Source organism: Rhea americana, unplaced genomic scaffold (assembly GCF_003343005.1).
Source record: "Rhea americana isolate MKP2758 unplaced genomic scaffold, rheAme1 scaffold_124, whole genome shotgun sequence".
In the NCBI taxonomy this organism is placed as follows: Eukaryota; Metazoa; Chordata; class Aves; order Rheiformes; family Rheidae; genus Rhea; species Rhea americana.
In genome coordinates, this window is record NW_028185306.1 from 2,460,292 (window position 1) to 2,475,099 (window position 14,808).

The following is a 14,808-nucleotide window of genomic DNA, read 5'->3' on the forward strand; positions in this document are numbered from 1 at the left end:
ATCTGAAAAAAAGAAGTAAAATAGATATGTTAAGGTGTTAAACCTTCTTTAGCAGCCCTCCCATGARTGACTGTTGTGATATATGTGAGTGTGAATTAAGACAAGACCACCAAAAATGCTCTACAGGTTGGTTTGCCTTATGGGACTGAAGTCAAGATGGCACTAATAGCCAGAACATTAACTCACTGCTCTGAATTGGATAAATAAATGCCACCAAACAAAACAGTAATGCAAAATATATTCCATGTAAGCCAAATGAACTGTGGTTTAAGGATATTGAAAATTCATTCCATGTTCAACAGAAACATTTGTAAAACTGACTTTCATGAGCAACAACTCTTAATATTACTATAATATCTTAATTGTGATTTGCTGAAAAACATGAGCCTGCTTGTCTTTACATGATTACTTTTATGCTGAATCCTTAGGAAAGAAATTATTTTCTGGAATAACACTGATTTTGTAGTGATTTAATTTGTACTTTTAAATCTCATCATCAGCCTTGGACTGCTAGTAGTTACAGGAAAAAAAAAAGGATAACAAATATTAGAGCAGCTGTTAGGAAATATATTGCAGCTCTAACACATTTGTAACTTACCTGTGGAAGAGAAAATGAAAGACATTTAAAATACAGAATCTAGAATTTGTGTCTCTGGTTGAAATGTGTCGGACCAAACTTGCAACTAATGTCCCATCTGGACATTTGTAATGTGCATGTAAATTCATAGAGGGAAATTTATGCATCCAGGTGCCAGACTGAGCAGCAGTTACAGTAGACCTCCATTAGCACTGCCTGGTGCAGTGCGTTTTCCTGACGCATGATAAACCCGTGACCACATGTCTGTGCAATGGCAATCCCTCTCACTTAGATAAATTCTGTCTTTACCCCTTGACAACTGTGTTATCTGATGCCTTTATTTGAAAGTTGTGCTCTTTGTTTAAAACAGCATTTTCTTTTTAGCACTTCTGTCGGCCCAAACTCTGCCATAACTCACCAGATTCAGTCATTAGGAGCAGCAGTACTTTACCCCTTCAGCTGAGTCTAAAATGACATATGTTTAGCACTTGCATCTGAGCATTCAGTTTTGCCAAGATTGTGCTCATATTTTCATAGGAATGTTTCCAAGTTTATGCAAAAGAAAGGAGATCCATTGCAGTGTTATTTTCTAGAGCTTACCTCTGCATCACTGAAGTGGATGACAGTTTTTCCATCCGTGTTATTTTAAGTGAATCAAWTTTTTTGTGTTTTGACTAAGCAAAACTTCCGGTTTTGTTTTTGACTGTTTCAAATACTGTATGATAAAATATTTTGCAAATCTTGAAATGCAGAATTCCTTGAAACTTTGTTCTGGAAGAGTTTCAGGACAACATCTTTCTTCCCCGTTATTTCTCTGAAAATTAATTGCTACAAATCTGTCACTGCTCCAGAATTTGGTAGTCTGAGATTCCTGTTCAACTGTTCCAAAAATCTACTGATTTAGATAGAGGTCAAGTCCAATGTTCTCAACAAATCCAATGTAACTTTTTTCCTCATTGCTTTCATGAATGAAATGTTTCCTCCTTTTTCTAAATGTCATTGATGTTTTTACTCTGATAAAGATCTACCTAGGATCTCTTCCTTTGCAACACATTGAATATCAATAAATTAAAGAAGTAAAACTTCAGTGATAACATTATAAAATCCATAATCTTGTCAACCCAACCCTATTTCTTAGAATTATAATGGCACAAATCTGAAAGTAATTTTCTAACTTTTCTTCTCACAACGTGGGTCTGTATCAGGCAGCTGCTAATCAACATTGTAAAAGCACAATGGAATGTTACTTCATTACATTTCTAACTTTTAAATGCAATACTTCTCAGCCAGTTTCACAAACCCACTAACGAACCAGCAGAAGAAAGATAATATGGACTTGCKGGAAAATGCCTGTACAGCTCCCAGCAAATGGGAACCACAGTAGGCAGCCTGATTGTTTTTTAATTAGCTACAACTTATTGACGGAATCCCACAATCACAGTTGCTTCTGTTTTCACAGATTGCCCACAACTTCCAAATATCGCAATGATAATGGTAGGTGTTGCCCTTGCTATCCTTCTGATGGGCGTTGTTTTACTTTGTATCTGGAAATTACTGGTGTCGATTCAGGACGGAAAAGAAGTGGCCAAGTTTGAAGCAGAAAGATCTAAAGCCAAATGGCAAACGGTATGTTACAGGCATTAATTTTGTAAGCCTTTCTTTAATTTGGCTGAATGCCAATGTCTGGAAAAATTCTGTTAGCATTTCTGCTTTGATCTTTTAAAATGTTAGATTGTACTGGTAGATTTTCACTAAATTTAGTATTCTATAAATTAAAATAATGAGTTTTTAGAGATAACTAGCGTTCAATATCCTGGTTTAATTTCTTCCACATGTACAATGTTGTAGATAACAGTCTTTTATTGCTTTATTTTACTCTTTTTTTTTTTTGGTCGATACCTGGCCTCTGATTGATCTTACCAAATTTGGCCACTGTCTCTAGAATTATCAGAGCTATTCCCCTCCTCCCACAAGCAGAGCTGTTTTAGGAAGGGGAGATTATCGGTTGCTTGTTATGCTGAGAGCCCACTCCTATGTACAGGAGCAATGTAAGCTGTCCAAAATGTAGGTAAAAGGACAGGGAAATCTAGGGCTTAGCTTCTATCTATAGCTTGCACATGTCTAATGCAAGCTTATACCATATGTGCGCTTTTCCTCTTTCCCGTCTGCCTGTGGCTTTTTTTGTTCTTCTGCAAGAGTTTTTAAACTTCTGAGGCTCTTTGAAAAAATGAATGTTAAGTTAGCATTCTGATGAGTGTCGGGAGGATATGTGATACGTTGCAGTTTACTCAGCTACATTCTTGTCCAAAACCTTATGATTGCAACATTTCTGCAAGAGTACATACTGCCTGCCAGTTTTTGAGACAGGAAAAATTGGTTACTCACAGGCTGGGCCACTTCGGAGTGTTTTGCTAATCCTTTGGGAGAGCTATATATGGTAAGAGGGAAAAGAAGGATATACTAGATAGAAATATTTTATTTTTTTCTCCTATTTCAAAAGGAAACGATGCAAAGGGAGTAAGAGGTCAGTATTAAAAGCTGAGGTGGGATTTAACCCTCCTCCCAGTTCATGGTAGTCTATGTGTCTCAAGTAAGAGGACCACRTTAACTAACACTTCACAGCTGGAAAAATATTTTCATTTTTAGAATTGTGCAACCATGACATTTGATACATAAATCATATCAGACATAAGCTGGAATACATCTTTGATACAGTATTGTTTGATTATGGGCATTACTTTAATCTGGAAGGCAGATGTGAAAATAAGCATGTTTCTGATTTGAGACTGAATTGTGCTACCTCATGTAGCCTGATCTGATTTTTAATGGCTTGGAATATAAATTACTGCAGTCCATTCCGAAGTGGTCAGAAGTTTTATGATTACTTCTGCACAAAGAATAGACCAGAAGTGCTCACTATGGAAAAGAAGTAACTGAAGGAGGGGTGTGATACTGGTCTATAAAATTGAATGGGATGGGGAAATTGAATATGGGACATTTGCTCACTGCCTTATGGGCATCACCTTTACGGGGCATTTGTTCACTGCCTCGACAAGAACTATGAGATAGCAGGCTCTGAACAAGCCAAATGACATGCTTTTACACAACACTTGGTTAAAGTGTACAATTCCTTTCCAAAGGTTATTGTAGATGCTAAAAGTGTGCATGGGTTCAAAATGCATTTAGATAAATCCAAAGAAGAAAGACATTGTCTCTGGTCTAGGAAGCTTGTGAACCAAAAACCGCCTGAGAGCGGAGATTGTGCTGGGCAGACCTAGGCTGCTGCACGTTTGCCCTGCGCGATTGCGTGCTGCTCGCGACAGGTCACCAGGGTAGGCATACCTCTCGCCTCACCCAGTTTCTCAGTAAGTTCCCACAAAGTACGGCACAAGTCATCTTTCTCAGGGCGCACGTTAGGAAGCAGAAGGGTGCTGGTTAGTCCATGTATGTCTTGCACRGCAAGGCTGGGTCAGGAACTGTCGGCACAATGTTACTCCATTGCTGAAGAGGTGCGTCAAGATCAGTGCTCTGCAGCTCCGTGTGCTTGCAGCTGGAGCAATGGCAAGATGACACACAATGACTTGCATTTCTTCTGTTTGTTTGTTTTTAGGGAACAAATCCACTGTACAGAGGCTCAACAACCACTTTTAAAAATGTAACCTACAAGAACCAAGAAAAGCAAAAAGTGGCCAAGACTGAAGATTTTTATTAGTGCTTCCAACGCTACAAGCTTAGTTTTACTGGCGAGAAACCTAAAAACACTATTTTGCTTTTATTTCTTCTCAGCTGATTATGTGGTGTTTGTTTGCACGCTGCAGTGACATAATAATTCTGTTAGAGAAAATATATCTTGTGTTGGGGAAACTATAGATAACATATTAGTACTAAAAATTAATAGGAACATTTAAAAGACCTTGAATACTAAAGCATCCCAGAACCAATCTTAGAAAGATGGCATCACCAATAATTTTAATTTTCTCATTAATAATGAGGATTAAAAATTATCATAAGTAAGCCTATTTTTGTGAACTTAAGTGTGTACAATGTGTTTTATATTACCTTGTTCATCCATGCAATGCTATATATTTGAGTTTAGGTATGTATTTTTACCAGTTTATTTGGTGGGCTGGTTTAGATTTAAAAAGGATAAATTTTTCATGAATGCTGCTTAAACTACTGAGGTTAGAGGTTCCTCGTATCAGCTGTGAGACTGAGTAACTTTTCATTAGAAATGATTAGTGTTATGGTCTGTCTTGCGTGTATCCAAGGTATCTAGAAATAGTTCCTTTCTAATTCGCTTTCTTGTCTTTTTTCCCTCCTTCTGTGTCYTTGAATCTCTTCCTGTTTGATGTTCTTTAAGAATCCACTCCCTGAAGTTATCTCAGGGGAAGCTATATCAAACCCTATTCACTTGCATAGTTGTTTTTCGTTCCAGGTATAGATTGCTTTTTGTTTTCTTTCCTTTGAATTCTAGTAGAGAGGACCCAGAGCGAAAAAGAAATATTTGTAAATTAGAGAACCCAGAYGAGAAACCTTAAACCAGAGGATTACCAAAAGAAAAAGTCTTTTCACCATTTCCATCCTATTTAGGCACTCAAAATAAACCTCTCATGGGCTGTGGCATGAGCCCTTTACATACAGGAAAATTTCACGTACAAAGACTTAGTATCACACATAAAGACAGTAGTCCTTTGTTGATATATCCTAAATTATGATTTTTTTTTTCAATGCCCAGCAACTAAACCATTTATTTGTGAGAGAAATAATATATTCTGCACTTTTTGGCAGGTTTTTCAAACTAGGCAGCAAGTAGAACTATGAATTTCATTTGATATTCATTTCCATGACACTAATGAGGATTTTTAAATCTCAGTTTTAACTACAGTTATTAATGACCTGTCATAAATTGTAATGCTGTTATCATACACATCAGTAGCAAAAAATCTCTGCCAAAATCAGCTAACATGATGGCATAAAAATGTCAGCACTGGACTATTCTAAGTTAACAGTAATGTAGTTTACTTCTTTAATCATTTTTTCTCTGTATTTTTTAATGTTCTGGAATAGATGGTGAAAATGTACATATGAATGTACATGAAAGAGAAAGACTAGAGAACAAAGGTATATTGACACATATCACGGACTAACCAGTTATGTACATTCCCTAACGTAAATCATGTATTTGACCTAAAAACTTGATGTTATCCATTTTTCAATAGATATTTACAAAGTCTGTGCAACTTCAGTCTCTATATCCGTTACAGTGACTGGATGTGAGACTGAAATTATAGATGCCTGTTTTAGGGCCTAATTCAAAGCCTATTGGAGTCAATGGCTGCAGATGAGAATCTAGTTTCAGTGAAACTATTAGTTTTGGTTTACAAAGATTRTTTTGTTTTAACAAACTGGTTAATACTGTCTATTAGTGGATTAGAACCTACGTTATCTATTTCTGTGCAAAGAGAAACAAACAATATCAGATGCCTTTGGAAAGAAGGCGATGCTGTAATCATGTATGAAATACAAAATGATTGCAGTGTGAAGGAAACGATGGCTATCATTAAACTGGAGCAGGCTAATTACAGGGTCCTGTCTGCACTCTGCATATCCCGTAATGAAAGTTGTGCATGGACAAAGGTCTGAATCTGCAATCCTTCCAGCCACTGGAATCCCACAGATGTTAGTGCAAGTTATATATGGTACCCAATCCGGTTTCCCTAGCACATGAATAATCACATTGGGTGTAAAGCTGGCCCCATGGATTCAGTGGGACTTTAGTCTCAGACTCCACTTGGGTTCAGGATTGCTTAAAGGACTAGGGCAATCTGGATTTAGCCTATGGAAAATAGCTGTTACATTATTTTTTTTAAAAAAGTAAAAGTCATCAAATGACAATCTTTTATGAAAAAAAATATTACTGCTAAAGTGATAAACACCTCTATTGTTTATTAATTACCTTCTGTTTCTGAGATGGCTGACTCTGCAGCTCAGTAGTGGGGCTGAGACCCCTTCTTACGTAGGTCAACCATTTCTGTATTAAATTACTCCTCAGTATTCCAAGGTTTTTCCTGAGGTCGTGTTCACATTTCACATAAATCTATTGGTGGTCTGCATTCCCTGTTTCTACAGGAGATTTCATTTCACAAAACTGTTCAAATTGTTCCCATTATTTGCATCTTCTGCTCATCAGCAAAGATCTAAAAGGGTATGGAGATAATGTTTACAGCCCAATTAATCCGCCTAGCAATCTTACTGCAAATCATTAATGACATACAGAAAACAGGCAGTATGTTTTACAGTTTCTCTGCTCTGATTGTACTGTAACTTTTCTGTGCATATTCAAAATTTTCAGAATGAAAATCACTTGAATAATTAAGAATTCATCAGAAGAGAGAAAACAGAAGGGCTTAGTGAGAAAGACCTCTCTCATTGACAGAGATCCAATAACTAGGCTTTCTTTTAACAGCATTAATTTAGATCATAAATTTTGACTAAAATCCTAGATTTAAAGAGCTTTCAAGGTCTTACTTGGAATTTGCCCTAGAAACAAGAGTGGTGTTCATCTTCTTTGTTAATTGTATTATTTTTGTCTTGTAGCATTTGTTTGAAAGTTGTTTTTTCCTTTCCTTTTTTTCCACCAAATTATCAGCGGGTTTGTGTGTGGTGAGTGGGATGGAAAAGTCTTTCTGTTCTTTTCGTGAGTACTGTTTTGACCTGAGGCTGGACCTTGAGAAAGGCCAAAACATTTTTAATAGAAATACTTCTATTCACTGAAGAGTTAAACTAAATAAAAGAATGATCATCAGCAATTTTATTGTACTTGTGTATCTTTGACATCTTGCAAAATGGTAATTTCAGTAATGTATGTTAAATGGATAACTTTTTCATTTGATTTTTAAAAGTTGCATGTTATCCTGTATTCTTATGTCCAGCTTGCATTTATCTTTGTTTTGTAATACAGATAGTGGGTAATGAGTCTGGGACACAAGACTCAGATGTCAAGTGCAATACTCTCCACGTGCTGTTAATCATAATACAGTAATCCTTGCTTGTTTTCCTTTTCCAGTGGGCATAAAGGAGTTATTGCTCCACAAAACTGATTGCACACAACCTAAAGGAAAGAATCAAGCAGACAGTTTTATCTCAGTCCATTTGCAAGAGGCAGGTAAATCCCCTTACCTTGTTGCTGTAAAAGGGGGATTATTCGGCCTTGAATAAAGACTGTAAAATTAAGTAAATTTTTTTTGTCGAAATACACTTTCATTGTTTTTTATTCATTTTCCGTTTTACCACGTGACCTTATCACTTGTTCACATGACTTGAGTATTCTTAGCAGATTTCTCATGCTTTGGCTACTGTAGAGCTCATTTTATGACTTTTTTTTAAATACAGTTTAGCACATCTGGATGTTCTTTTTTTTTTCTTTTTAAGGCAATGAGTTAATGAGTGAATCTTGTAAGCAATCTTGTCATTGGCTATTCAAGGCATTCTTTTTATACAGTGATCCCTGAAGTGCATAACTTAAAGCTAAAGATCCATTAATTTTGGAAGTGTACTAACAGCATTGCCTTTTTGGAACCACATGGCAAAGTGCCTATTTTCTGTTTAATCTAAAAGTTAATAATCCTTTTTCTCCTGTAGTGAAAATTCATGTGTCTTGTTGTCTTTGCTTCTTGGAGCAGGAAATCAGCATTCCTCTACGTCTCTGATAGAACTATATAAAGTCTATTGTATTCTCCAGGCACACGATAAGAACACGTCCTCTTGCATCTCACAGTGGATTGTGAAAACTGAAATGGATATGATTGCATGATTTGTATGCCTAGGATGTGTCATTTAGAATTTTTTCTACATGAAGTCTAAATATTTTCAGTTTTGTTGGTTTCTATGAATGGTTCATGCCTGGAAACTTTTTTTCTGTGTCTTCACAGAAGTACGTATCAGTTCATAAAGAGAAATATCAATGAAACGCAACAATGACACAGAGTACAGTTCAATGAAAAGGCTTTTTCTTTTCAAGGTCTTAGTATGTCAAAACGTGCTCTGAAGCTGCAAAGTTCTTGCTTTTCTACCAATCACAATACAAAGAGCAGAGAGAACCCAAAATTGTCTTTCATTGCAACCTCTCCCTTCCTCACATTATTTATACTACAGCTTACATTTATTTTAAATTAAATAGGATAACTTAAAACTGTTTCAAGAAATTTCCACATTCAAATAGAAATAGTTCAGAACCAACTTCAAGATTCTGAAAGCACAAGATATTTTTCAAACACCATTTCTCCACAGGGTAAGTTTTCTCAATAGTAGTTTTTTTTCATTACTCTCCAAATTTAGATGAGGTAGGAGGATAAATAAAACCAAGTTCTTTATGTATGAAGAAAGAGGAAATTTTTATTTAGTGTTCAGCAGTTGGATGTTACCTGTGTTTGGAAAAACACGCACAGCAAACTTCTGGCTTCAAAGTTAATAACTAGTTCAAAGACAAATTGTCTCTCCTGTTGATCTTCTTAGATGAGCAGTTAAAACCTGCTTCCTCTAAAACTCTCAACTGACTTAAAAATCAGACCTATAATTATAGTGTAATTACCAAGTAATAAATCTTCAGTTGCTTCTATTTTAGGTTACGGTAGATTTGAAAAATGACAGACAGAAGAAAAATAAATTAAAAAAAAAAAACTATAACCTTAAAATTGTTAGAGAAATTAAGCCTGAAAAGATATCAAACCAAGAAAGGTATAGTTCAGATTAAGTGCTCTAAAAATCCTTAAAATCAATTAATCATTACAAAAGTGTCTAATCCCCTTGCTCCCCCTCCGTATCTGCAGGGAAAGTCCTCCACGGTAATGTGTCATGAGCCAATGCACAAGACAACAAGCAAATGAGCCCTGGTCAAGCAACAGAATTTGAATATTTACAGGCACAGTGGTCTGTACCTCTCCTGTTCATCCCTAAGTACTTACAGCTACTGCTTCATACYGTCCGGGGCAGCGGCTGCAAGAAACCAGCTCAGCATCTCCCTCCTGTACATTACAAGTTCTGGATTCCAGTTCTAAATCTGGCAAATACAGAAGTTAATCAGCCGAGCTTTATCAAAATGAGAGGCTTGTCACTGAATATAATTACGGTGAATGATTGGTTCATTGCCCACACTTGGCCAAGCAAATCTGAAATGATTCTGCTTATGAAACTGTTTGCATATGATTAAAAAACACAGAGAAAAATACTGATCTCGCAGGCATGTTTAAACCACAAAACAAAAGTGACAAAAGTTTTATGAGATTTATATTTTTTTTCAAAAATATCTGGCAAGCAGTTAGATCATGGTTTTATCAGATTATTTTAAAAAGATAACGTCTGTAGAATGTTGATTGTAATATGTGTAACATTGATTACAATGTCTGTTCAGTACATGAATCTACATTCTCATGTTAACAGTTTTTCTTGGGAGCACATTATCTGTTCTTTTGTAGCAAACTTTTGCAAAAATGCTCTGTTTTATTCTAAAATTGATTTTGCTAGAACAGTACTAACAATGTGAGTCTCCCTGTGTATGCCTTAATGGAAACCATGTGCATTTTAAGAATGCTGACCCCAGATGAGCAAAGTGCTGAAAGTCAGTCACCTTAAAGATTTCAGGGGGCATAAACAAAGGCTTAAAGTCATTTTAAGCATGAAAATTGTTAAAATTTAAGCATCAGATTAGCTTCTTTGCTAGATATGAAGATTTAACTTAAAATGCTGAGGTCAGTTACATGACAGAGTTCCTGAAATGCTTTAATCATTGCATCAGCTGCACATTATGGCTCTGAATTCTGTAAATCTGTGCTAGAAAAATACTTCTGCAAAATGTCTCTACGTATAGGGCATTGAGGACAATAAATTCAGACTCTGGTCAGCTAGAAGCAGAAGAAGTTAAAAGTTGCATGAAGACAAAAAAAATAGTGTGCAGACAAAAATAGAGTTCTACTGAATATTTGCTCTTTGCATACAATTTCCCTCTTTATTGTGCCAGTGTGATTTAGTTTTGTTCTACCCTTCCAGTCAAAGCCCTGACTAACATTGGCTCTTCTCAGAAGTTTGGTAAAAGGTGACCAAGTAAAAATCAAAGAACCCTGCCATCTCCACAGGGTAGCTTTCCTTCTCTCAAGGAATGCAAAAGAATATGTCCAAAGAGTGGGAGAAAGCCACACCAACTTCCATGCTGTCTCAGCTTTCCTTGGCAAAGATGCTGACAGCGTGTTTAGGATGCTGCAAAAAACTCTTTTCATCCTTCATTTTACTCTCTGTCCTTCTGGCCCTGCTGCTGAGATGTCTTTGGAACTGTAGTATATATAATTTATAAATGTGTGTGTACTCCTTTTGAGCTGTAGGTAAAGCTATGTTAAATAGCTGTTTTTAGTGTGTATGTATTAGGGAATGAAGTGAGGATTTGCTAAAAGCCTTGAATGTGGGGAAAATGCATATAAGGAGGGCAAATTTTGTATGCAGTGCTATCTGCCAAGCAGTTACATGATGGTTTTATCAGGTTGTTTAAAAAACATAGCATTTGTCAAATGTTGATCATACTTGGTGTAATTTCTGCTCAATACATGAATGAACATGCTAATATTAATAGCTTTTTTGGAGGGGGGCACATTGGATAAGTGTGCAAGGTGAACCCTTATGAGAAAAAGACAAGAATGGCAAAAAAAATGATTGTATTACTTGGAAAGATGAGTATCATACCAGGTATGGTTGTGCCAAGGATCTCACAAGGGAAAAGAAAAAGTAAGGAGAGGCCTTGAGAAACTAATAGGAATGGGCAAAAGGCAAGTCCACATTAGACTTATTCCACATTAGACATAAAAGTACTGCAATATTTGATTTCCCCCCCCCCTTAAACCACTTAGGAACTGTGATTTGCAGAGCAAAGCAGGACTTAGGAAAGTGGTTCTGCCTGAAAATTTTTGAATTATTGCTTGCTGGGCACAGCTGATGTAAGCAATGTTAGTCCTATTTTTGCTTGCTGGCTATTTTCTGTTTTGTTAATCCCCTGCTGGCTGGCGGGGGGAAACATGAGAGGCCTCTCCTTTGGCCTTAAGGGTAGGGACAGAGATTATTGCATGGGAAGATGCTGCACACACAACACACTGGCTCTGTGTGCTTGTGTCTTGGGAAAGCAGTGGGTTTGTGAGAAAATCGAACTAGTGTGAATTTGATGAGGACTTGCATTTGTAGATGGGGCCATAATGAGCATTTAGTATCTGTGTAGGCCCAATATAGAGGTCTGAATGTCGAAGCATAGACAGATGGAGGTACATAAACTACCAAATACAGGTAGAAGGTAGAAGAATACAGGAAAAAGGTAGAATATTAAATACAGGATTAGTGAAGGTAAATAAGCTCAGACAAGTGCATATACATATGGGGTGGTTACATTTGTTTAATCTATTATACATTTGTTAGAAGACAGAAAACAGAGATCAGCTGAGAAATGAAGGGAAGAATTATTAGAAAAAGTAGACTTCAGATAGAAAAGGAAATAAAGGAGACAGGCTGCTACAGAAATTGCCTTAAAGGAAGACAGACAGGCAAAGTTTAGGAAAAAAATAAATACAAAAATTTAAAAGATCGAAAAGTTACAAGGTTTAGCTTGCAAGATAATATAAACAATGTCATTAAGGCTACTTCAGAAAATACTGCCAACCACATTGGTTTAACAAGCCACTATACCAGCAAAGATGTTCTGTTCCAGTAATCAACTTTGTGTAGCTTAGCTATAAATACCCTGACCAGGGTAACTGCAGCTGTACTACAAGGGATTTGCCAGTTCAGTTAGAGTAGAATAGATCCAAGACACTAAAGAGCTGTTTAGTCAAAGAGGAAAGTCTGACTAGCAAAGGAAAAAAGAAAACAGGAAGTAAAACTACTCAGAATTAATAAATTGGTAATTTGTGTTTAGCAAACTATTTGCAAAAATATTTTTGACATATTTGTTATTACTAATCTATGATCAGAACGTATTTATTTTGCTGTTATAGAAATGAGGGAGAAAATCATCCTGTGGTGGTGTTTTCCCCCAATGCCCGGAACAGCCTTGCTTGTGCTCACTGGGGCACCTCAGTTTTTAAATGCGGAAGCACAGACACGGCATGATCTCTCCGCAGGGCCCAGGAGCAGGGTAGAATCATAGAATTGGTAAGGTTGGAAGGGACCTCTGGAGATCATCTAGTCCAACCTCCTTGTTCAGCAGGGTCACCGAGAGCACGTTAGACAGGGTTGCGTCCAGGCGGGCCTTGAAGATCTCCAGAGAAGGAGACTCCACCACCTCTCTGGGCAACTTCTTACAGTGCTCTGTCACTCTCACAGGGAAGAAATTCCCCCTCAAATTCAGGTGGAACTTCCTGCGGTTCGATTTCTGCCCACTGCCTCTTGTCCTGTCACATGGGACAACTGAAAAGAGTTTGTCCCCATCCCCTTGACACCCTCCCTTCAGGTACTTGTACACATTGATAAGATCCCCCCTCAGGCTTCTCCTCGCCAGGCTGAAGAGGCCCAGCTCTCGCAGCCGTTCCTCGTAGGGCAGATGCTCCAGCCCTCTGATCATCTTCGTAGCCCTATGCTGGACTCTCTCCAGTAGCTCCATGTCTCTCTTGTACTGGGGAGCCCAGAACTGGACACAGBRYTCRARWTGAGGCCTCMSCMGGGCTGAGTAGAGGGGCAGGATCACCTCCCTCGACCTGCTGGCAACACTCTTCCCAATGCACCCCAGGACACCATTGGCCTTCCTGGCTACAAGGGCACATTGCTGGCTCATGGTCAACTTGCCATCCACCAGCACTCCCAGGTCTTTCTCTGCAGAGCTGCTCTCCAGCAGGTCAGCCCCCAGCTTGTRTTGGTGYAYRGGGTTATTTTTCTCCAGGTGCAGGACTCTGCACTTGCCCTTGTTGAACCTCAGGAGGTTCCTCTCCGCCCAACTCTCCAGCCTGTCCAGGTCTCTCTGTATGGCAGCACAGCCCTCAGGTGTGTCAGCCACTCCTCCCAGCTTGGTATCATCAGCAAACTTGCTGAGGAGGCACTCTGTCCCCTCATCCAGGTCATTGATGAAAAAGTTGAACAGGATGGGACCCAGTACTGAGCCCTGGGATCGGGCAAGAGTGCCCTTCTCCAGAGCTCCCCGCTCAAAACGGTGGCCACACAGTCATGAAGGGATTGAGGCAGCTCAGGAATGGCCAGATCTTCAAAAATGGCTCATTAACAAGCCTATCTCTAAAAATCTGTCTCTTTTTGAAATTTGCAGCTTTCACGAAAAATGTATCACAATTCCCTGACGTTGGCAACCATTCTGTCTGGTAAAGTCAGGAGGCTTTTAGATTAGCTGGGTCAGCACCGTTTTCTGCTGCTCGGCTGTTCTGTGCCAGACGTTGTTGCCATCCCTCACGCTGGGAGAACAACCGCCAGTTTCCCACTGCTAAGCGTTCGGCTTCCCTCGCGTCGCGGTTCCCCTTTCCTTCTCCTGCCAAACTACCCGACCGAAGCTTCCCCAAACCCAGCAGTTTGTGTTTCCTTCCTTGTGTCATGATGGAAGTGGGTAAGGTGGGACAGAGGTTAATGGAAATAGAGACTACACTGTGGTTGTGCTTCGACACTGAATTTATTTTATACATTTATATGTAAACTTGTACATATAAAAATATATTAAGCTTATATGTTTGCCTGCGATGCACAAAGAATAACGTGCAAATGTGCCTGAGCAGATCAAAGATGATTGCGGTGAAACTGCCCTACCCTCAACCTGGAGGTGCCACTTCTGATGCCCCTGTGCTGTTCCCGGCTTGTGTAAGACGAAGGGGAACTCAGCAGCAGCTGCTGGGACCGTGCCGCGTAAGGGCGGTACGAAGCGGCAGACGGGGATTGCTCTGGCGGGGAAAACTCTGGGGGACGCGGGCTGGGGCGCTGACCGAGCCCAGAGCCCAGCCGCCGGGCGGGTGTGCGGAGCTGCGGGCGGCAGCGCTAGCCGCAGGGCAGGAACTACAAAACGCGGGTTTCAGCAATTTCCAGAGAATTGTTTCGCGGTTTTCTGGCGATTTTCAAARTAAAAGTAACCCGGTTTACTGGGCTTGGAAGCGCTGAACGTCCCTGCTGTGAACGAGGGTTCCGCAGCTCTTCCGGCCGCCGGACCCCAGGCCCCCGGGCGGCCCCCTCGGGCCGCCGCCCGCCGCGGCCGCGCCGCCCCTCCTCCCCGCCGG

At 39.1% G+C, this 14,808-nt stretch overlaps 1 protein-coding gene across 1 annotated transcript in view; it reads left to right on the forward strand.

Moving 5' to 3' along the window:
• The window catches only part of ITGB6 (integrin subunit beta 6), a 53,101-nt gene extending 48,799 nt beyond the window's left edge, over positions 1–4,302 (forward strand). The window contains exons 16-17 of the mRNA XM_085325834.1: positions 2,037–2,203; positions 4,188–4,302. Of these exons, the coding sequence (XP_085181960.1) occupies positions 2,037–2,203; positions 4,188–4,289 (269 nt within the window). The 3' untranslated portion in view covers positions 4,290–4,302. The remainder of the gene's footprint in view (positions 1–2,036; positions 2,204–4,187) is intronic.
• Positions 4,303–14,808: the final 10,506 nt, after the last annotated feature.